A 25,335-nucleotide genomic window follows, 5' to 3' on the forward strand; every position below is an offset into this window, starting at 1 on the left:
AAACAGGGTTCTGGAGGGGAGGGGGGTGGGAGGATGGGTTAGCCTGGTGGTGGGTATTGAGGAGGGCACATTCTGCATGGAGCACTGGGTGTTGTGCACAAACAATGAATCATGGAACACTTCATCTAAAACTAATGATGTAATGTATGGGGATTAACATAAGAATAAAAAAAATAAATTAAAAAAAATATGAAAATGAACCCCAGAAAAAAAGATACAACTATTACATTTCCCAAATAATTTTTCACACTGTATATCCGGATCTTGGCATACTCCATTAAAGCAATAGGCAGTCTTATTATTGCATGGTTCTAAATCAGCAGATTTCACATCAGGTACACAATATTCATTTCTTCCATTGCAAAATTCTGGAAAATCACATGGATCTGTCATTTTCCTACATAAACGTCCTCTTTCAGCTATCTGTGAGACAACGAAAAATCAGTATTTTTTTAAAGTAGTAAACCAAAAATGTAAAACACTTAAGAGCAATGTATTTCTGTCATTTCCATTATTATTACATTTTTAACTAAAGTCAAATTATGAGTTTACTTAAAAGCTCCAGTGAAATGGATTGGAAAAAACCCAAATGTCCATCAATGGATGACTAGATTAACAAATCGTGGTATATTCATTCAATGGAATATTTTCAGCCATATAAAGCAGCACTGATACATATGTTACAAGGTGGATGAACCTTCAACACTATGTTAAGTGAAGAAAGCAGACACAAAAGGTCATGTATTCTATGCTTCTACTTATATGAAATATCCAGAATAGGTTACTCCAGACAGAACACAAATTGGTGGTTGCCAGGGACTGAGGGGAAGGGAGAAAGGAGAACAAGGGCTTAAAGGGCTCGGAGTCTCCAGTTTTAGTGAGGAACATGTTTTGGAACTAGATAGAGGTGGCAGTTGCACAACATTGTGAATGTACTGAATGCCACTAAATTGTTCACCTGAAAATGGTAAATGTTATGGTACATGATTTTCACCTTAATGTTTTTAAAGGCTCTACCAAATGTAGGAATTATCCCTGTGTGTAAGGGAAGGGGCAAGGGACTTTGTAGAAAAGCCTTATTGCTCAATCCTGCTCATTTGGAGACAAAGGCCAAGATGAGAGCTCTGGTGACGGGAAGAGCAACAAGGTTTATTGCTAAGTGGCAGAAACTCTAGGCTTGCCTCTATATTCATGCTCCTTGAAGACAAGTACCACTGGCTTTAGTTACTAGAACATAGAGTGAAAAAGAACACACATAGAACAAAGTAGAATGACGTTAGAAGAGATTTCATTGACAGAGAACCTGGCAAATCTGAAATCTGGCAATCAAGATCTCTAATTAATCAGCTTCTATAATTGTTGTTGACTCCTGGAAGTGACACAGAAAAGGCAAGATGCTACAATGAAGTGATCCCCAAAAGACAAATCTTACTCATTCTCCTTTCAGGTGTGGCTATAAAGAAAAATTGAATGGAAAACGTCCCGAGGGAAGTCAAGGATTCAATCTACTTCTGGGACCAGGAGTCCTTGCAAAGTTAAACTTCAGTATTAGACATGCTACATGTTGTTGACTATTCTACATGGACTCCTTTTCTGCTGTTCTCAAAATGAGATTATTATTATTATTGTTTGTTTATTCAAACATTGTATGTCAACTTTGTGTTGGGTGGCTTATTTGTAATTTTGTCATAAGTTGCCTGATCATGAAGAGCTACATTCAGGTATGACCAATAGGAATTCGTAGTGTCCAAATAATCTGGAATTAATATTGAATAACAACGGATGGGGCCAAAGTAGATTAAAAACAATGCAGTGAAAGGCACAGCTAAGGAGGTTGGAAAAGATCTAAAGACATCCTCAGAACTTGGAAATCAACTATGTATGAGTCAGGTATATAAAGTTACATATTTGAAAGCTGTGTAGAAAAAAACAGTTTAAAAAACTCTATAAAAATGAACACATAAGAATACAAAAAATTATGGAAAGTAATCATGTAGTATTTTGAAAGCTTACCAGACAAGTTTTTCTATCACAGCATGGTCCATTGCCACACTCTGCATATCCAATCAGAGTACAATCATTAGGATTACAACATTTTTTATGACTACATTCCTACAAGCAAATATAAGAGTTAAGTAGTAGGAATTTTCAATCAAATAAATAATTGTACTTATTGTCAAAATATACAAAATATTTCACCAAGTTAATTACTTGGGAAATACTTTTTTATTTTACCAGACCTCCTCAAGATATCATCTTGGGAGTATATAATAATTTATGGACGTGACAGAATAGAGATTCTAAATTATAACATTTTATTAACATAAATAATGTTTCAAAGAAAAAAGTTTGTCATTATATTTTTAGCTCTAAGACCTTACATTAAACATTAATTCTAGAAATTACTAGATAATAGAGTACAAAAATGATAATGACTCTTTATAATATACTATTTTCTTCTTCCTATACAGTAAAAGAGTGATGTTTCACAAGACTGATAGTAATATTTAAAAATTAGTAAAGTGGATAGGCACAAATAACTTTGTATTTGTTTCAATATTATTTTTATTACTCGTGTGCTGAAAATTTTACATATCTGCACATTATGATTTATTTTATATTTCTGTTGATGAATTACTCTGTTTATTTCCTTTATAAGCATTATATTAATGATATTAATTCCTAGCCACCAACATATTATCACTACATTTTAAAATTTGTCATGACAATTTACTTTTGATTTTTTTTTTCTGGTAACTTCTTGATATTGTGATATTTTGAAATGGTAGACTCATGAAATCTGAGTACCACAATCTTTTTTATTTTTTTCTGGTTTTGTTCTTTAATTTTATGGATAAAACTTTACTCCACCCTGACTCCACTAAATATGTGAGTTTATAGTATGTGTGTAAAATGTTAGTGTTATACATATGTATTCATTTATTTTCATTTTATGTTGAATATTTTTGAGTATAGCTCACAGCATGTTACACTAGTTTCAGATGTACAAGTTTGTGCTTTGACAAGTTTATACATTATGCTAGGTCAATAAGTGTAGCTACCATCAGTCCCCATACATCATTCTAACAATATCATTGACTATATTCCTTATGCTGTGACTTTTATTCCTGTAACTTATTCATTCCATAACTGGAAACCTGTATCTCTCTCTCCCCTTCACCCATTTTGCCCAACCATTCACCATCCACCCTTCTGGGAACCATCAGTTCTCCGTATTTATAGGTCTGATTTTGCTTTTTGTTTGTTTATATATTTGTCTTTTTTTTAATATATTCCACTTATGAGTGCAATCATATGGCATTTGTCTTTCTCAGTCTGACTGATTTCACTCAGAAAAATGCCCTCTAGGTATATGTATGTTGTCTCAAATGGCAGAATCTCAACCTTTCCTACAGCTGCAGAATATCCCATTGTGTATGTGTGTTTGTGTATACACCATTTTTCTTTATCCATTCATGCATTGATGGACACTCAAATAGCTTCCATATCTTGGCTATTGTAAATAATGTGATAAATGTAGGGGTGCGTGTATCTTTTTGCATTAGTGCTTTTGTTTTCTTTGGGTAAATAACAGTAGTGGAATTATTGGATCATATGAATTTCACTTTCAATTTTTTCGAGGAACCTCCATACTGTATTTCACAGTGGCTGCACCAATCTCAATTCCCACCAACAGTGTACAAGTGTTCCTTTTTCTCCACATCCTCACCAATAATTGTTATTTCTTGCCCTTTTAATTGTTGCCTATTCTTTCTGGTATAAGGTGATATGTCACTGTGACTTTGATTTACATTTCCCTGATGATTGGTGATGTTGAGCATCTTTTCATGTGTCCATTGTCCATCTGGATATCTTCTTTGGAAAAATGTCTATTCAACTTTAAAGCAGATTATTTATTTTTTTGGTGTTTATATAAATTCTATATATATTTTGGATATTAACCCCTTATCAGATATATCATTTGCAAATATCTTGTCCCATTGAATAGGTTACCTTTTTGTTTTCTTTTTTCTTTATTTTAATTCCAGTATAGTTAACATGCAGTGTTATATTAGTTTCAGATTCCATACATCACCCAGTATTCATCATGACAGCACTCCTTAATCCCCATCACCTATTTAACTCATCCCCCCACCCACCTCCCCTCTGGTAAACATCAGTTTCTTCCATATAGTTAAGAGTCTGTTTCTTGGTTTGCAAGGATGTGGAGAAAGGGGAACCCTTTTGTACTGTAGGTGGGAATGAAAACTGGTGCAGCCATGCTGGAAAACAGTATGGATGTTCTTCAAAACGTTAAAAACAGAACTAGCCAACAACCCAGCAATTATATTATATTTACCCAAAAAATACAAAAATACTAATTCCAAAGGATTCATGCACCCAATGTTAATAGCAGCATTATCTACAATAGCCAAATTATAGAAGCAGCCCAAGTGTCCATTGATTTATGAATAGATTAAAGATGTGTGGCATATATTTATGATGGAATATTACTAAGTCATAAAAAAGAATTAATTTTGCCAATTGCAATGACATGGATGGATCTATAGTATTATGCTAAGCAAAATATGTCAGAGAAAGAAAAATATATGATTTGGCTTATTTGTGGAATTTAAGAAACAAAACAAATGAGCAAAAGGGAAAAAAATAGAGAAAGAGTGAGGGAACCAAGAGACAGACTCTTAACTATAGAGAACAAACAGATAGTTACCAGAAGGGAGGTGGGTAGGGTGATGTGTTAAATAGGTGGTGGGGTTAAGGACTGCACTTATTTTGATGAGCACCAGGTGTATAGAATTGTTGAATCATTATATTGTACACCTGAAACTAATATTACTCTATGTGTTAACTGGAATTTAAATTTTTTTTAAAAAGTCTATTTTGTCTGATGCAAGTATTGCTACTCTGGGTTTCTTCTACTTCCATTTGCATGGTTAGTTTTCTCTATCCCCTCACTTTACAGTCTACAGGTATCTTTAGGTCTGAAATGAGTCCTTTGTAGGCAGCATGTAGATGGGTCTTTTTTTATCCACTCTGACACCCTCTGTCTCTTGGAGTTTTTAGTCCACTTATATTCAAAGTAATTATTTTGATAGGTATGTATTTATTGCCATTTTGTTACTTCATTTATAGTTGTTTGGGTAGCTTTTCTCTGATCTTTTCTTCTCTTTATCTCTTCCATGGCTTGTTGGTTTTCTTTAGTGATATACTTGAATACCTTACTCTATTTTTTGCATATCTATTACTGTTTTTTTGATTTGTAGTTACTATTCAATTTATATATAACATCTTCTGCATATAGCAGTCTGTATTAAACTGATGGTCACTTAATTTTGACCTCATTCTTTACTCTTCTCCCCTTCACATTTCAGTATTTGGTATCATATTTTATATCCTCTTATTTTATGCATACCTTGATTGACTTTTACAGAAACACTTATTTTTACTGCTTTTGTGTTTTTTATTTTTCATATTCTTACTTATAGTCTTTCCTTTCCATTCAAAGGGACCTCTTTAATATTTCTTTTAGAGCTAGTTCAGTGGTTATGAAATCCTTTAGTTTTGATTGTCTGAGAAACTACCTCTCCTTCATTTCTGAATAACAGCCTTACTAGATAAGAGTATTCTTGGATACAGATTTTTCCCTCCACACTTTGAATACATCATGCCACTCCCTTCTGGAAAATCACCTTATAGCCTTATGGGGTTTCCTTTATATGTAACTATCTTTAATTCTCTTGTAACTTTTAAAATTCTTTATCACTATTTTTTGCCACTTTAATTACTATGTGTCTTGGTGTGGACCTCTTTGGGTTGAATTTGTCAAGGGCTCTCTGTGCCTCCTGGAACAAGATGTCTGTCTCCCTCCCCAGATTTGGGAAGTTTTCAGCTATTATTTTTTCAAGTACATTTTCAGCCTCCCTTTTTTTCTCTTCCCCTTCAAGGATCCCTAAAATGTGAATGTGATTATGCTTAATGGGGTCACTGAGTTATTTAGGTGTATTCTCATTATGCCGTATTTGTTTGTCTCTCCCTTGTTCAGCTTGATTGCTTTCCATTCTATCCTCTAGGTCACTGATACATTCCTCTGCTTCCTGTAACCTACTATTCAATCCATCCATTGTATTTTTAATTTCATTTATTGAGTTCTTCATCTCTGGTATGTTATTTTAATCTCTTTGTCCAGGGTCTCACTGATACCGTCTACTTTTTTCCAAAGTCCAGTGAGTATCTTTATAATCATTAAATTCTCTATCAGGCATATTATTTCTATTCCACTTAGATCTCCTGCTGTTATTTTGCCATGTTCTTTCATTTGGGACAAATTCTTCTATCTCATTTTGTCTACCTCTCCATTTTTATGTGTTAGGAAAGTCATTTATGTCCTTTGCTCTAAAAAGTAGTGGCTTTACAAACTGTGGAAAGAGCCAAGATGTCCATCGACAGATGAATGGATAAAGAAGATGTGGTATATATATACAATGGAATATTATGCAGCCATCAAAAGGAATGAGATCTTACCATTTGCAACGACGTGGATGGAACTGGAGGGTATTATGTTGAGTGAAATAAGTCAAACAGAGAAAGACATGTATCATATGATCTCACTGATAAGAGGAATTCTTAATTGCAGGAAACAAACTGAGTGTTGCTGGAGTGGGGGGTGGGGTGGGAGGGATGGGGTGACTGGGTGATAGACACTGGGGAGGGTATGTGCTCTGGTAAGCGCTGTGAATTGTGCAAGACTATTGAATCTCAGATCTGTACCTCTGAAACAAATAATGCAATATATGTTAAGAAAAAAAAAAGAAGAAGAAGAAGGTAGCGGGAGGGGAAGAATGAAGCGGGGGAAATCAGAGGGGTAGACGAACCATGAGAGACGATGGACTCTGAAAAACAAACAGGGTTCTGGAGGGGAGGGGGGTGGGAGGATGGGTTAGCCTGGCGGTGGGTATTGAGGAGGGCACATTCTGCATGGAGCACTGGGTGTTATGCACAAACAATGAATCATGGAACACTTCATCTAAAACTAATGATATAATGTATGGGGATTAACATAAGAATAAAAAAAAAAAAGTAGTGGCTTTATGAAGAAGAGGTCCTGTAGTGCCCTGCAATGCAGTGTCCTCTGTTCATCAGAACCTGGCACTTCAGAGGAGTCTTCTATGTGTGTTGCTTCTGTCCTGCTATTGTGTCTGAGTATCTTTTCCTTTCAGTCTAGACTTCTGTACTGAATCTCTGCCTGTTGTGGGCAGTGCTTGCTCTCTGTGGTGTCAATGAAACCCAGACAGGCTAGCTCTCAGGAGACATAACTGCAGGAGGGCTCACAGTGGGGTGGTGCATTTGCACTGAGCTGTTAGTCCTAGGAATGCTCCCCCAAAGTGCAGCAGTGGCCAGGAGCATGGTGCATGTTAGTGGCAGCAGCCAGGGTGCAGTATGTGTGGCTGCCAAGGTGGCCAGGATCATGTCGTGGCTGGCCACAGTGTGAAGCATCTGTGAGCCCAGGGGCTGGGCATGGAGCAAGGTGGTGGCTGGATAAGGCACTCACAGCATTAGCAAAATTTGTGCTGAACCAGTAGTCTTAGGTTGGCTCCCCCAAAGCAAGGTGGTCACCAGGGGTACAGTGCATGTTAGCAGTAGCAGATGGGGATGCAGTGTGGTGTCTCTCTCTCAATCAGATGGAAGCCCCCAAATGTGGGGCAATGATTGGGTGAAAGCCAATGATCGGGCAGTGAAAGGATTCACCCAAGACAGAACAAAAGAGATAGAAGTTTATTGAATATACTGCGAGGGAATGTGGAAGGGGGGAATACACAGCAAAGGTGAGGCTGTCTGCAATGAGGCAGTGGATGGGGACCATATTTAAAGTGAGAAGGTGAGGAGGTATTTTGGTAACTGTGCCTAGTTGTAAGTAACCCATTGGTTAGTTAGGGCTTATGGATACTTTGAGGTGGGTCGCCTGATGGGCCTGTCTGTATTCAGCCAGGTGGTCACTGTGGGCCCTTTCTACATTCCATTGCTCAAGACTGTCAGCCTAAAAATAGCCTCTACAGGTGGCATGCTGCAGTGGTGACAATCTGGGGCATATGGTGTCTGTGTCTCTGCTAGCTGGGCGTGAATTGTGGCAGAAGCTGAGGTCTTATGGTGTCTCTACCTGTGGTGGGTGGGTGCGGCACACATAGCAGTGAGCAAAATTTACGCTGAGCCATTAGTCCAAAACTGGATCCCCTAAGCGACGGCCATGTCATGGGGGATGCAGTGCCTGGAGGCAGCAGTTGGGCGGGATGTGCAACATTAAAACAATTCACGCTAAGTCCAGTTCCGAGGCTAGAAGCCTTGGAGTGGGCCAGTCCTCAGTGGGTGGAGCACAGTGTTAGCAGGTTAGGTAGCAAGTATATATGTAGCACCACCTTCTGCAGGTGGCTCTGTGTTTATGCTGGGGGATTGGGGAGGAAAATGGCAGCTGCCAGCCCCTTTGTTCCCAGAAAAGACCCCCAACATGCTCTAAAATCCTTATTAAGGAATATCTCTCCCATTTGTCTCAGGTGTTGTGCAAACCGTCCATTCTATATTGCCTCTCTGCAGGCTGTTGTCTTTTTAAGGGTGGGGATTCAGCTATTACTTGCCCTCCAGGCTAGTCCAGTGCTGAGTCAGCTGACTTTTAAAGCTCTAGGCTCCAAGCCCCCCTGGTTATACAAACTCACAGAATTCAGTCCATCTGGTTTTCAAGACCAGACATTATGGGGATTCATTTTCCCCATGTGGGCTTGCTGGTGTTTTCCACTTTCCATGCCTATAACTCCCTCCTGCGGGCAGCTCCCAACCTCTGTTTCTACCCTTTCTAACCTCCCAGATTCAGCTTCTTCCCTACATTTAGTTGTGGAGTTTGTTCTGCCAGTCTTCAGATTGGTCTCTGGTTTATTGACTCAGATATGAGTGATATCTAGTTGTGACCATGGGACAAGGTGAGCTTAGGGTCCTACTACTCTGTCATCTTTCTGGAACCTCCTTGCCTTTTTGTTATCTTAATGGCTTCCTTGGCTACAAAAGCTTCTCATTTTGATGTAAGTCTCAACAGTTTATTTTTACTTTTGTTTCCCTTGCCTGAGGAAACATATCTAGAAAAATGTTGCTGTAACCAATGCCATAGCAATTACTATCTCTTCTAGGTTTTTTTTATGGTTTTAGATCTCACATTTAGGTCTTTAACTCACTTTTAGTTTATTTTTGTTTATAGTTTAAGAAAGTGGTCAAGTTTTATTCTTTTGCATTGTAGCCATCCAGTGTTTCTAATACCATTTGTGTAAGAGAGTGTCTTTACCCCATTGCATAGTCTTGCCTTCTTTGTCAAAGATTAATTGGCCATATATATCTGCATTTATTTCTGGGCTCTTGATTCTATTGATTGATGTGTCTATTTTTGTGCCAGAACCATACTGTTTTGATTACTACATCTTTGTAGTATATCTTGGAATCTGGGATTGTGATACCTCCATCATGGTTCTTCTTTCTCAAGATCACTTTGGCTATTCAGGGTCTTCTGTGATTCGAAATAAATTTTAGTGTTATTTGTGTTAGTTCTGTGAAAAATGCTATTGGTATTTTGATAGGAATTGTACTGAATCTGTAGATTGCTTTGGGTAATATTGACACTTTAACAATATGAATTTTTCCAATCCATGATCATGGAATATCTTTCCATTTGTTTGTGTCATCTTCAATTTCTTTCATCAATGTTTTTTCAGTTTTCAGAGTACAGCTCTTTCACCACATCTAATATCATACTCAGTGTGGAAAAACAGAACTTTTCTTCTAAGATCACACAGAAGACAAGGACCATTTTATTCAAACCCTTTTATTCAACATAGTACTAGAAGTCCTAGCCACAGCAATCAGACAAGAAATAAGAGGCATCCATATTGGTAAATAAGTTGAGCTGTCTCTATTTGCAGATAACATAATGCTATATTCAGAAAATCCCAAAAATTCCACTAAAAAACTACTAGAAGTAATAAATGAATTCAATAAAGTTGAAGAATACAAAATTAATACCTAGAAATAAGTAGTGTTTCTATATACTAATAACAAAGTAGCAGAAAGAAAAATTAGAAAACACCATTTATAACTGCACTCCCCCCCAAAAAAAACAGAACACCTAAGAATAAACCTGTACTCTGAAAACTATAATACATGGAACTGTTTAGAGTGGTATGTTGTAAGAGAAGCTGTAATGAGGGTCTTCCTTCCAAAATAGGAGATAAATTTATCAGGTGCTTTTATAAAATAACAATTTATTCCTGATCTTTTATAATACCTGGTTTATCATGTAATGTTTCATATAAAATTAGATACAATGTCTTCAATTATACTAACTACAAAGTTAGTGTATTATTAAAGTATAACAAACTTTTATTACTATATAACATGTTTTAAATTTACAGGAGTCAGATGATATTCTTTTGTCATTTTTATATTTCAATATTAACAAAAGTGTGTTATGGTTCACAATATAAATATTTTAATGAAAAATTATCAAGAGTACTCAAGGAAGATACACACTAAATATTAATGTGGGGGGGGAGCAAAAATCAATGACATCACAGGGAATTCCAAGGCTAGTTTCAAAGAGAGAGTCTATAGTAGAGAGCAAGTTTTCACAATACGCAATGAATAGTGTAAATCTAGACTATATGCCTGGCTTAGATATTGACTTGTAAGGACACCTGTGCTTTAGGAACAGAATTCCATCATGAGACTGGAAGCCAGAACTTTATAAAATAGGTAGCCAAGGTTCATCACTGAGAAATTTGAGATTCAAAAGGACGTTTTCTTTTCTCCTAGTTGTCCAAACCATTGTCAAATTCTCTTCAATATGTAATATCTTACAATTTTTCTTTTTAAATTTAATAATATATGTTGAAAAATACTGAAATGTTCCTCTATTTCTGGAATAAACTCCAGAAGCATATTCTTTTTCATACACTCATTTCTGTTGATAATTCTGATCCATATATTTTGTAAGTATTTTTCAAAATATAAATCAGTCATTCAAAATAACATTAATAGGAGGAGTGAACAACTTTCATGATTTAATTCTATTTCTATATGCCTGCAAATGATACTGGAATTAAAACTTTTACAAGTACTCACTTTACAGTAACATTCAAAAACATGAAATATTTAGGGTTAACTTTAAGAATTAAAGATACCTAAATAAATGGAACAATATGTCATGCTCACAGTTTGAAAATCATAACATTATGAATATGTCCATTCTCTACAAATTCTTCTATAGATTTTTAAAAATCCCAATCAAAATTCCATCAGAATTACTTTTTTCTTTAGGAGGTGTGAGTAGAAATAGAAAAGTTGATTCTAAATTTTACATAGTAATACAAAAACCTAAAATCACCAAATCCATATTGATAAAATTAAAAAGAAATACAAAATATGAAGATACATTTTACCTGATTTAATGAGTTAAGGTAAGAAGAGCTGGTATTGGTATAAGGATAGATATATGGAACAATGGAACACAAAGTATGTGGTATATTGTTTTCAACATAGGTACCAAGAAAAATATCATTTTTCAACAAATGGGCCTAGAACAATTGAAAATACATATAGAAAAAAAATACCCTTATACTTACAAATATTACTTAAAATGGATCATAGATATACACATAAAAGCTAAAATCAATAAACTTCTTGAAGAACACTTATGAGAAATCTTCACAATCTTGGGATGGATAAGGCACAAGTGGTATAATGCATAAAGGAAAAAAATGATAAACTGAACTTCATCCAATTAAAAACTTTGACTTTTTGAAAGATATCATTAAGAAAATACAAGCCAAGTCACATACTGGGAGAAAATCTTACAAAAGACTTGTATATAGTTTATATTAAGAATTTCTATAACTACATAATAGAAAAAGCAAACAACCCTATAAATATGTGCAAAATGTTTGAACAGACACTTTAAAAAGGAGAAATATGAATGTCCCATAATCATATGAAACATTGTCCAATATAATTAGTCATCAGAGAAATACAAATTAAAACCACAATGCACACATTCAAATGACTAAAATGAAAAAGACTGGCAATAACAGTCGATGATGATGTTGATGATGATAAGGAACAGCTACCACTCTCATACACAGATGTTTGAAATGTAAAATAATACAATATTTGGGAAAGCAGTTTGACATTTTATTATAGATTTAACAGTAAATTAACATATGACCCAGCAATCTTACTCCTAGATATTTACCGAACAGAAATGAAAACATAAGTCAATAAAGATTTGAACATGAATATTCTTTGGAAGCATTTTTCATAATAGTCACAAATGAAAACAACCTAAATGTTCATTAATAATTTCATGGATAAACACTCCATTATATAAATATAATGAAGACCACCTAGACACATCATAAGTTTTTTTGTTGAAAACCAAATATAAGGTCATAATGCCTTTGTAGATACAACACAGATGGGTTCTATGGATCATCTGGCTAGGTATGGCAGGCAGAAGCAGAATTAGGCACTGATGTCTTCAGTGACAATGGGACAGATGGTTAAAAATAGAACTACCTTATGATCCAGCAGTATCATACTGGGTATTTACCCAAGGATACAAAAATACTGATTTGATGGGATACAAGCACCCCAAGGTTTACAGCAGCATTATCAACAGTAACCAAATTATGGAGAGAGTCCAATTGTCCACTGACTGATGAATGGATAAAGAAGATGTGGTATATATACACAATGGGATATTACTCAGCCATAAAAAAGAATGAAATCTTGCCATTTGCAACAGTGTGGATGGATCTAGAGAGTATTATGTTATACCAAATAAGTCAGTCAGAGAAAAACATATGCCATTTGATTTCCCTCACATGTAGAATTTAAGAAATAAAACAGTGAACTTAGGGGGGAAAGAAAGAGGCAAACCATAAAAGAGACTCTTAACTATAGAAAACAAACTGAGAGTTTATGGAGGTAAGGTGGGCAGGGTATGGTCTAAATGGGTGATGGGTTTTAAAGAGGGCATTTGTTGTGATGAGTACTGGGTGTTATATATAAGTGATGAATCACTGAATTCTACTACTGAAACTAATATTACATTGTCTGTTAACTAACTGGAATTTAAATAAAAATTTGGGGAGAAAAAAACAATTTCACACAGTTTTAACAAAACATTAATGTAGATTTCTGAATTTCAGAATTATTTTAATTTTCTAAGAAAAGAAAAAAAAAAACTACATTTGACCAGATGGACTAATAGATCAACATTCCATCCAAAAGCACAAGAATACGTATTTTTCTCAAGTGCAAATGAAACAGTCTCCATTTTAGATCATGTGTTGTCCACAAAGGAAGTCTCAGTAGTTTTAAGAAGACTAAAATCTTGTCAAGCATCTTTTCTGACAAAGGTATGAAAGAAGAAATCAATTGCAAGACGAAAACTGGAAAAATTACAAATATGTGGTGGCAAAACAATATGCTAGTGAATAACCAATAGGTCAATGAAGAAATTTTTAAAAAATCAAAATATACCTTGAGACAAATGAAAATTTAAATGCAACACAGAAAAACGTATGTGATGCAGCAAAAGCAGTTCCAAGTGGGAAATACACAGCAGTATAGGCTTATCTCAAGAAACAAAAAAAATCTCAAACAATCTAACTTTATAGTTATAAAGGAGGTAGAAAAAGAAGAAAGTTAGTAGAAGGAAGAAAATTAAAAAATCAAATGGAAAAAAATTAAATGGAGACTGAAAACTCAATAGAAAAGATCAATGGAAACTAAGAGCCAATTCTTTCAAAAGATTAAAAATATGACAAACTTTTAGCAAGACTCACCAAGAAAATGAGAGGTTTCATAAATAAAATTAGAAATGGAAAAGGAGAGGTTACAACTGATACCAAGAAATACAAAGGTTCATAAGAGACTACTATGAACAAGTATATGCCCATAAATAGAACAACTTAGTAAAAATGGATAAATTCCTAGAAATACATATACTAAAACTGAATTATGAAGAAATAGAAAATATGAATAGATTGACTACTAGTAAAGAGATAGGGTCGGTAATCAAACCTCCTAAGAATCATAAGACCAACTCGACCATTCTCTAACACTGTACACAAAGATAAACTGAAAATGGATGAAAGACCTCAATGTGAGACAGGAATCCATCAAAATCCTAGAGGAGAACATAGGCAGTAACCTCTTTGACATCAGCCACAGCAACTTCTTTCAAGACACGTCTCAAAAGACAAGGGAAACAAAAGCGAAAATGAACTTTTGGGACTTCATCAAGATAAAAAGCTTCTGCACAGCAAAGGAAACAGTCAGCAAAACAAAGAGGCAACCCACAGAATGGGAGAAGATATTTGCAAATGACACTACAGGCAAAGGTCTGATTTCCAAGATCTATAAAGAACTTCTCGGGCACCTGGGTGGCTCAGTTGGTTAAGCAACTGCCTTCAGCTCAGGTCATGATCCTGGAGTCCCGGGATCGAGTCCCGCATCGGGCTCCCTGCTGAGCAGGGGGTCTGCTTCTCCCTCTGCCCTCTTCCCTCTCGTGCTCTCTGTCTCTCATTCTCTCTCTCTCAAATAAATAAATAAATAAATAATAAAATCTTAAAAAAAAAAAAAGAACTTCTCAAACTCAACACCCAAAAAACAAATAAGTCAAAAAATGAATAGAAGACATGAACAGACACTTCTCCAAAGAAGACTTACAAATGGCTAACAGACACATGAAAAAAATGTTCATCATTAGCCATCAGGGAAATTCAAATCAAAACCACATTGAGATACCACCTTACACCAGTTAGAATGGCAAAAATTGACAAGGCAAGAAACAACAAATGTTGGAGAGGTTCTGGAGAAAGGGGAACCCTCTTGCATTGTTGGTGGGAAAGCAAGTTGGCACAGCCACTTTCGAAAACAGTGGGGAGGTGCCTCAAAAAATTAAAAATAGAGGTACCCTATGACCCAGCAATTGCATTACTGGGTATTTACCCCAAAGACACAGATGTAGTGAAAAGAAGGGCCATATGCACCCAAATGTTCATAGCAGCAATGTCCGCAATAGCCAAATAGCCTGTGGAAAGAGTTGAGATGCCCTTCAACAGACGAATGGATAAAGAAGGTGTGGTCCATATATACAATGGAATATTACTCAGCCATCAGAAAGGATAAATACCCAACTTTTACATCAACATGGATGGGACTGGAGATTATGCTAAGTGAAATAAGTCAAGCAGAGAAAGTCAATTATCATATGGTTTCACTTATTTGTGGAACATAAGGAATAGCATGGAGGACATTAGGAGAAGGAAGGGAAAAATGAACAGGGGGAAATCAGAGGGAGAGATGAACCATGAGAGACTATGGACTCTGAAAATCAAACTGAGGGTTTTAGAGGGGAGGGGGGTGGGGGGATGGGTTAGCCCAGTGATGGGTATTAAGGAAGGCACATACTGCATGGAGCACTGGGTGTTATACGAAAACAATGAATCATGGAACACTACATCAAAAACTAATGATGTACTGTATGGTGACCAACATAACATAATAAAATTAAATTAAATTAAAAAATAAAAAGAATCATAAGACCAAGACCAGATGGCTTCAGTGGTGAATTCTTCCAAACATTCACAAAAGGTTTAATACTTACTTTCCTAAACTCTTCCTGAAAACTGTAGAGGAGGGATCATTTTCAAATTTACTTGATGAGGCCTGAATACAAATTATTCAGGCACTTAAGTATCTATCCTTTACACACTTATTCATCTTTCATGCATATATTTCATGTGTATTTTATATCACAATGAAATGATAAGTATGACATAAATATTTATTGTTAAAGTGGGCAGAGAACTTCCTTTCAAGGGAACTAAAATATACTAAAGTATGTTTTAAGAAAGAGAATATAATTTAAATGAAATTCTTTCAGAAGGGAACTGTGACATGCAAAGAAAAATACTAATAACCAAAAGGAACAATAGGTAAAATAAAGAAAGTATTTTGAGAATAAAATCTTCAGGGTATTTTCTAATGAAAAGCACAGAGGTGACAGAAATATACTATTTACAAGAATTTTATGTAAGTTAAATCCCATTATTTTGGAGGTGGCCTAGATATGGTTAAATATGTATGCTAAGAATGCAAGAATAATCACTAGAGGGAAAGAAAAAGTACAGATCCACTAAATTGTTGCAATAAATGGTGGAAGAAAGAAAAAGCATGAAGTTTCAAAAGAAATGAACAAAAATTCAATTAAAAAATAAACATGGCAAAATGAACATAGAAAATATGAAAATTTTGAGACAACTAAACATAAAAAGTATGCAATCTAGAGGAGTGTAAAGAGTCAAAACAGCTAAATGTAATGAGATATCCTAGAGAAGATCCTGGTATCAGAAAGAAGCTATTTGGTAAAAAGAAAAGACATCCAAATAAATTGTGGACTTTGGTTAATTAAAAATATGCAAAAATATTAATCACAATAATGTTTAAGAGGATAATATGATAAATCAAAGACAGATTGGATAGTAAATCAAAACCCAATGTAGATCTTGAGCTTACTAGTACAGAAAAACTAAATGAGAAGGGAAATATCAGGGAAATACTGACTAACAAAAGCTAATTTGTGCATAGATATATAGATATGTCAGACCAAATAGACTTTAAAACAACATTAGAGATAAAGAGATTCAGCATTTGAATATAAAAGTTAAATTTCTAGGAAGATATAACAATCATAATATGTCTCCACTGTAGAAAACAGCTTCAAAAAACAAAGTATAAATTGAAGAATATATACTGAGAATTAGGCAAATCCAACAGCATAATTGTAGGTATCAATATTATCTCTCAGGTACCAAGAGTTCAGGTGAATAAAATCCATAAAAATACAGAAGATTTGAGGCATTCACTTAAAAATTATCATGCAATCAAGTTCTATATATAGGAATTTTGTTTCTAATAATTCAAGAGTTTATATCTTCTCAAATGAACATGGAACATTCCAAAAACTCACCATGCATAAGTGTGTGAAAACAGGCACAACAAAATGCAGTGATTAGCCATCTTACCAAGCACAACTAATAAAAGGGTAAGAGCAAAAAGCTAAATATAACAATAAAAAACCAAGGATTATTATTAATCTAATTCTGTGAAGTCGATTTAAAATAAATGACATTCCCTCAGATGCAAGGATGGAAATTAGGAGATGAGGAGGTACAACATACATGTAGTAACAGTGAACCCATGCAGGCACTTTGAGGAATTCACATACTTGAGGTGATAATTACAGGATTGATGTTACCAATGTTTATGATACAGGAAGGCAGGTGTTACTATTAACCGTTACACCATAAAGAAAATCTACCTCTTTAATCCATGCTACACTTATGCTTTACTTAAACTTTTCAAATGCTTCAAATTCAGGATGAGTCAGTTATCACATGCCCATATCTCTGTATCTTGGATGTTTAATAAAATGGTAGCCACAAACTCTTTCAAAAAGGGTCCTCCTACATCACATCTACATTTATAAAACTACATGAAAAACACAAAAACAAATCTTTAGATTAATTAGAAATGTTTGTCACTAACCTCTGCAAGGCCGCAATCACATTGTTCGGGAGGTTCCACAATTCCATTGCCACAAGTTGCTGCTGTTCTTCCTTGGTAAACCACTTCTGAAACTGTTTGATTCCGAAGACATTCAAATTCAGGCTGTGAAACCATACGCTTAAATCTATCCATGCTGCAACTGCTAAAAAACTTTACACCATGGGAATGTCTAAAAATAAATTATATTCCTCAGATAAATGGAATAAAATGGAATAAAATCACTATCAAAATAACACTCTATGAATTACTGAAAAGTACCATAAATTCTGTAATACTGCACTTACAGAGGAGCCAAGAAGGAAGGGAGAGGATTTTTACCTTTAATACAAGTTGTAAATAAAAGCAATGTTTATTTCTATTGTAATTCAATATAATAGACATCTAGCAAGTAGAGGAAGTTAAGTGACATGAGTTAAAATATATTAAAACACAAATAATGTTTGCCATACAAAAAATCTCTCTTTAACTATGTTCTACTATTATTTTCATTATGATTGCCAACATCCCAATTATAATCATTATTATAAGCACTAATTATAAGAAAATGAAACATACTAGAAAAATTTATGTGGAAAACTGAAGAAATAATAAGTGTTACAGGAAAAATGAGAATCATTTGTATTTTGATAACAAAATTAATCAATTAAAATATCTCAACACTAATTATATAAAATATATAAGCCCTAGATTTGTTTTATTTTGTTACCTTTTGAAATATTTCTGTACTTCTACATGCACTATTTAATGAATTTTTATTTCATTTTGTAACAATCTACAACTTAGAGAAATGACAAAAAAATAGACCAAAAAATAAATTTTTCCCAAAACAATGAATAAGTTGCCAAACATGATCCTAATAACTCTAAATATTTTAATGTATAATTCCTACATAGACATTAATTCTAAAAAAAGACCCTTCAAAATCAGGAAATAATGTCATCCAAATTTCACCATCATCACAATATTGGCACTTTATAGCAAAAAGATCCAGTTGAGAGTCAACCATTGCATTTTTTCTTCAATTTTTTTCTCTCCAAATTTTTATTTAAATTCCAGTTAGTTAACATGCAGTGTAACATTGCTTTCTGGTATAGAATTTAGTTATTCATCACTTACATGAGACTCCCAGTGGTCATCACAATGCTCTTCTTAATATCCATCACCCATTTTAACCCATCCCCCCACACAACCTCCCCTTCAGCAAACCTGTTTTATTTCTATAGTTAAGAGTCTCTTTTATGGTTTGCCTCTCTGTTTTTCCCCTAAGTTCACTGTTTTATTTCTTAAATTCTACATGTGAGGGAAATCATATGGCATTTGTTTTTCTCTGACTGACTTATTTGGTATAACATAATACTCTCTAGATCCAGCCACACCATTGCAAATGGCAAGATTTCATCCTTTTTATGGCTGAGTAATATCCCATTGTGTATATATACCACATCTTCTTTATCCATTCATCAGTCAATGGCCACTTGGGCTCTCTCCATAATTTGGCTACTGATGATAATGCTGTTACATAAACCTCAGAGTGCATGTATCCCATAAAATCAGTATTTTTGTATCCTTTGGGTAAATACCCAGCTATGCAACTGATGGATCATAGGGTAGTTCTATTTTTAACTTTTTGAGGAAACTCTATACTGTTCTCCAGACTGGCTGCAGCAGTTTGCATTCCCACCAACAGTGTAAGAGGGTTCCCCTTCTCTGCATCCTTGCCAACACCTGTTTCTTGTGTTGTTAATTTTAGCTATTCTGACAGGTGTGAGGTGATATCTCATTGTTGTTTTGATTTATATTTCCCTGATGATGAGTGATGTTGAGCATCTTTCCATGTGTCCATTAGCCATCTGGATGTCATTTTTGGAAAAATGTCTGATCATGTTTTCTGCCCATTTCTTGACTGGATTATTTGTTTTTTGGGTGTTGAGTTCATTGATAGGTTCTTTATAGATTTTGAATACTAACCCTTTATCAGATATGCCCTTTGCAAATATCTTCTCCCATTCCGAAGGTTGACTTTTAGTTTTGTTGATTGTTTCCTTCACTGTGAAGAAGATTTTATCTTGATGAAATCCCAATAGTTCGTTTTTGCTTTTGTTTCCCTTGCCTCCAGCAATGTGTCTAATAAGAAGTTGCTATGGCTGAGGTCAAAGAGGTTGCTGTCTGCTCCCCTCTAGGATTTTGATGGCTTCAGGTCTCACATTTAGGTCTTTCATTCATTTTGAATTTATTTTTGTGTATGGTATAAGAAAGTGGTCCAGTTTCATTCTTCTGCATGTTGCTATCCAGTTTTCCCAGCACCATTTGTTGAAGAAACTTTTTTCCATTGGATATTCTTTCCTGCTTTGTCAAACATTAGTTGACCATATAGTTGTGGGTCCATTTCTGGGTTTTCTATTCTGTTCCATTGATCTCTGCATCTGTTTTGGTTCCAGTACCATACTATCTTGATGACTACAGCTTTACAATATAGTTTGAAGTCCAGAATTGAGATGCCTCCAGGTTTATTTTTCTTTTTCAAGATTGCTTTGGCTATTCAGGGTCTTTTGTGGTTCCATACAGACTTTAGGACTGTTTGTTATATTTTTGTGAAAAAGGCTGTTGGTGTTTTCATAGGGATTGCATTAAATGTAGAGATTGCTTTGGATAGTATAGACATTTTAACAATATTTGTTATTCCAATCCATGAGCATGGACTGATCTTCCACTTCTTTGTGTCATCTTCAATTTCTTTCATCAGTGTTTTAGAGTTTTCAGAGTACAGATAATTCCCCTCTTTGGTTAGGTTCATTCCTAGGTATCTTATGGTTTCTGGTGCAATGGCAAATGGAATCGATTCCTTGATTTCTCTTTCTGCTGCTTCATTATTGGTGTATAGAAATGCAACAGATTTCCATATATTGATTTTGTATCCTAACACTTTATTGAATATGTGTATCAGTTCTGGCAATTTTTTGGTGGAGTCTTGGGTTTTCTGTATAGAGCATCATGCTGTTTGCAAATAGTGAAAGTTAGACTTTTTCCTTGATTATTTGGATGCCTTTTATTTCTTTTTGTTGTCTGACTGCTGAGGCTAGGACTTCCAGTACTGTGTTAAATAACAGTGTTGAGTAGACATCCCCGTCTTTTCTTACCATAAAAGAAAAGCTCTCAGTTTTTCCCCATTGAGGATAATATTAGTGGTGGCTTTTTCATATATGGCCATTATGATGTTGAGGTATGTTCCTTCTATCAAGAATTGATGTTGTACTTTGTCGAATGCTTTTTCTGCATCTATTGAGAGGATCATATTGTTCTTCTCCTTTCTTTTATTAGTGTGATGCATCACATTGATTGATTTGTCTATATCGAACCACCCCTGCAGCACAGGAGTAAGTCCCACTTGGTGGTTGTGAATAATCCTTTTACTGTACTGTTGAATCTGATTAGCCAGTAACATGATGAGAATTTTGGCATCCATGTTCATCAGGGATATTGGCCTGTAGTTCTCTTTTTTAGTGAGTCTTTGTCTGGTTTTGGAATCAGGGTAATGCTGGCCTCATATAATGATTGTGAATGTTTTTCTTTAATTTTTATTTTTTGGAATAGCTTGAGAATAGGTTTTAACTCTTCCTTAAATGTTTGGTAGAGTTCGTCTTTGAAGCTATCTGGCCCTGGACTTTTGTTTGTTGGGAGATTTTTGATTACTGGTTCAATTTCTTTGCTTGCTTTTAGTTGTTTTAGTTTTCTATTTCTTCATGTTTCAGTTTTGGTAGTTTGTATGTTTCTAGGAATTTATCCATTTCTTCCAGGTTGTCCAATGTGTTGGCATATACTTTTTCATAATATTCTCTTATAATTGTTTGTATATTTGTGGTATTGGTTGTTATTTCTTCTCTTTCATTTGTGATCTTTTTTTTAATTTGGGTCCTTTCTCTTTCTTTCTTGATAAGTCTTGCTAGGGGTTTATTAATTTTATTAATTTTTTCAAGGAACTAGCTCCTGGTTTCATTTATCTATTTTTTTTTTTTTTTAGTTTCTGTATCATTTTTTTCTGCTCTAATTTTTAATGTTTTTCCTTCTTCCATTGGCTTTAAGCTTCATTTGTTGTTCTTTTTCTAGTACCTTTATGTGTAAGATTAAGTTGCTTACTTGAGATTTTTCTTACTTCTTGAGGTAAGCCTATATTGCTATGTATTTCCCTCTTATGACACTTTTGCTGCATCCCAAAGATTCTGGACCATTGTGTTATCATTTTCATTTGTTTCCATGTATTTTATTATTTCTACTTTAATTTCCTCATTAACCCATTCATTATTTAGTTGCATGTTGTTTAACCTCCATGTATTTGTGGTCTTTTCCAATTTTTTCTTGTGGTATACTTGAAGTTTCATAGAGTTGTGGTCAGAAAATATGCATGGTATGACCGCAGTCTTTCTGTATTTGCTGAGGGCTGATTTGTGACCCAGTATATGATCTATCCTGGAGACTGTCCCATCTGTACTCAATCCTGCTGCTTTAGGATGAAATGTATCTGTGAAGTCCATCTGGTCCAGTGTGTCATTCAAAGCTATTGTTTCCTTGTTGAATTTCTGTTTAGATGATCTGCTTATTGGTGTAAGTGGGGTGTTGAAGTCCCCTATTATTATTGTATTATTATTAATGAGTTCCTTTATGTTTGTTATTAATTGTTTTACTTATTTGGGTGCTCCCATGTTGGGGAAATATATATCTACCTTTGTTAGATCTTCTTGTTGGATAGTCCCCTTTCTTAGGATACATTGCCCTTCTTCATCTCTTGTTATAGATTCAGTTTAAAATCTATTTTGTCTGATAAAAGTATTGCTACTCTGGCTTTCTTTTGATGTCCATTGGCATGATAAATGGTTTGCCATCCCCTCACAATCTGCAGGTGTCTTTAGGTTAAAAATGAGTCTCTTGTAGGTAGCATGTAGATGGGTCTTGTTTTTTATCCATTCTAACACCCTATCTTGTGATTGCAGTGTTTAATCCATTTACATTTAAAGTATTATTGATAGATATGTCTTTAGTGCCATTTTATTATTGTTTTGTCGTTGCTTCTGGAGATTTTCTCTTTTCCTTTCTAGTCTTTGTCTCTTTTGGTCTCTCCTTCCCACTCAAACAGTCCCCTTTAATATTTCTTGCAGGGCTAGTTTAGTGATCAAGAACTCCTTTAGTTTTTGTTTCCCTGGAAAACTCTATCTCTTCTTCTATTCTGAATGATAGCATTGCTGAATAAAGTATTTGTGGCTGCAGATTTTTCCCATTCAGCATGTTGAATATATCACACCACTTCCTTCTAGCTTGTCACATTCCCGTGGAGAGATCTGCAGCTAGCCCTATGGGTCTTCCCTTTTTTTTTTTTTTTTTAGATTTTATTTTTTTTATTTTTTGAGAGAGAGAGACAGAGATAATGAGAGAGAGAGCACAAGTGGGTAGGAGAGGGAGAAGCAGGCTCCCCACAGAGCAGGGAGCCCGATGCGGGACTCAATCCCAGGACCCTGGGATCATGACCTGGGCCAAAGGCAGACACTTAACCGACTGAGCCACCCAGGCGCCCCTGGGTCTTCCCTTCTAAGTTAAGGACTTCTTTTGTTCTTGCTGCTTTAGGATTTTTTATCACTATATTTTGTAAATTTAACTACAGTATGTCTTAGCATTGGCTTGCTTTTGTTGATTTTAATGGGAGTTCTCTGTGCCTCCTGGATTTGGGATTCCAGATTAGGGAAGTTTCCTTCCCCAGATTAAGGAAGTTTTCAGCTATTATTTCCTCAAATAAACTTTCTGCCCCCTTTTCTGTCTACTCTTTTTCTGGGACTCCTACAATATGAATGTTATTACATTTGGTGGAGTCACTGATTTCCCTAAGTCTGTCTCATGATCCATAATTATTATTTCTCTCTTTTGTTCAATTTCATTTTTTTCCATTATTCTCCCTTCCATATCACTTATTCGTTCCTCTGCTTCTTCCATCTTTGTGGTCATTACATCCAGTTTGTTTTGAATCTTAGTTATTGCATTTTTCATTTCTGATCATTTTTTAATGCTTTTATCTCTGTGGTGAGGGCCTCCCTGAAGTCTTCCATTCTTTTCTCAAGCCCAGCAAGTATCCTTATGATTGTTCTCTAAATTCCCCATCAGGCATATTACTTATATCTGTTTCACTTAGATATCTGGCTGTGACCTTTTCTTACTCTTTCTTTTGAGATGAATTCCTTTGTCTTGGCATTTTGTCTAAGTCTCGTTTCTTCTTCTGTGCATTACAGAAGCCTGTTATGTTTCCTGCTCCTGAGAGTAATGACCTTATGAAGAGGAGGTCATATAGTGTCCAGGGCCTGGCACTTTAAAGAGTGTCTCTGGTGTGTGCTGCATGTACTCTGCTGCTGTGTTTTGGCTGCTCTATCCTTCCAGGAAGTCATCTGCAGAGGCTGTCCTTGGTGGGAGTGGGCAGTGTTTAGACCTTGTCCAGAGTGTGGCAAGTTTTAACTAGATGTGCTCTGGTCTGCTTGTTAAATAATACCTGATGCTACTTCCACTAGGACAAAAGCCTTACAGAACTCTGTTCAGGAGACAGTGCATGCAGGGGTTTCTGCTGGTTTTGTGGGGAAGGGGCCCCGCTGGGCTGGGACTTAGGCACACTTGCCTGAGAAAAGCAGTACCAGCAGAGTGCAGGTGGGTGGGACTTAGTGTAAGCAGGTTAGGCAGCCAGTATCCATGCTGTGCTGTTTACTGAAGCTATTTTATGCTATGGGGCAGGGGAAGGAAGCCAGCTCCTTTATCCCCAGAGAGGGGTCTCTATGCTTGCTCTCAGGGAAGCACTCCTAGAAGAGCAAATAATCTCCCTTCTCAAGTGCCAGGTGTTTTTCAGATTGCTGTTTTCACACTGTCTCTGGGTTGCTTGCCTGCCTGGAACAGCACAGTGCACTATGGGCTTTATCCCAATGAAGCCTACTGACCTTTAAAACTCCAAACTTTAGGGATGTGCTATGGTGGGGGCCTATGCTGGTCTTTTGGGCAAGGGTCTGACCCTGCTGGGATGAATGCAGGTTTGACTGAGAAGGCAGGCACACTAAAGGGCAGGGAAATGGGCTTTGGAGCAAGCAGGCTAAACAGCCAGTGTCCATCCAGGTTAGCCTCCCCCAGCAGGTGTCTCTGTGCCTATGCAGGGGAGAGGGGGATGAGGGCATGGGGGTGGGGTTGGGGTTGGGGTAGGAAATGGTGCATGCCAGCTCTTTTGCCCCCAGAGGGTCATCTTTGTGACCACCACCTCTCACAGATGAGCTCCAGACAAGGGAACATCTCTCCCCTGTGCACCTTTAGGTGATCCTCCCAATCACTTGCTGTCTGCCCCCAGGGTGCTTGCCTGTCTTTTCCCCAGGAGTAGGGCAGTGCCCTCAGGGCTCTATTCCAGCTCTGCTGGCCATCCTCTAAAATCCCAGTCTTTGAGCCCTGCTGGTTGCAAAACCTCACAAAAATCAGCCCCTCTGGTTTTCTCAGCCAATGGATTTGGGGAAGTGTTCTCGCTGTTTGCTTCCCTGTGTGTTCCCTACCCCTCCTTTATCTGCTACCATGGCTCCCTGTCCTCTGCAGCACCTGGAATCCATTTCTCCCCCAATCCGTGTCTCTGCACCTCCTACCATCTCCATG

The 25,335-nt window shown here is 35.9% G+C and overlaps 1 protein-coding gene across 1 annotated transcript in view; it reads right to left on the reverse strand.

Moving 5' to 3' along the window:
- LOC118009785 (A disintegrin and metallopeptidase domain 3-like) overlaps positions 1-25,335 on the reverse strand; it is a 99,442-nt gene that overhangs the window by 40,670 nt on the left and 33,437 nt on the right. Inside the window, exons 9-11 of the mRNA XM_035003824.1 lie at positions 17,665-17,854; positions 2,014-2,112; positions 228-423 (exon numbers count right to left, since the gene is read on the reverse strand). Of these exons, the coding sequence (XP_034859715.1) occupies positions 228-423; positions 2,014-2,112; positions 17,665-17,854 (485 nt within the window). The remainder of the gene's footprint in view (positions 1-227; positions 424-2,013; positions 2,113-17,664; positions 17,855-25,335) is intronic.

The sequence above is a fragment of the Mirounga leonina genome, unplaced genomic scaffold (genome assembly GCF_011800145.1).
Source record: "Mirounga leonina isolate KUSES-001 unplaced genomic scaffold, KU_Mleo_1.0 Mir_128, whole genome shotgun sequence".
NCBI classification, from domain to species: domain Eukaryota; kingdom Metazoa; phylum Chordata; class Mammalia; order Carnivora; family Phocidae; genus Mirounga; species Mirounga leonina.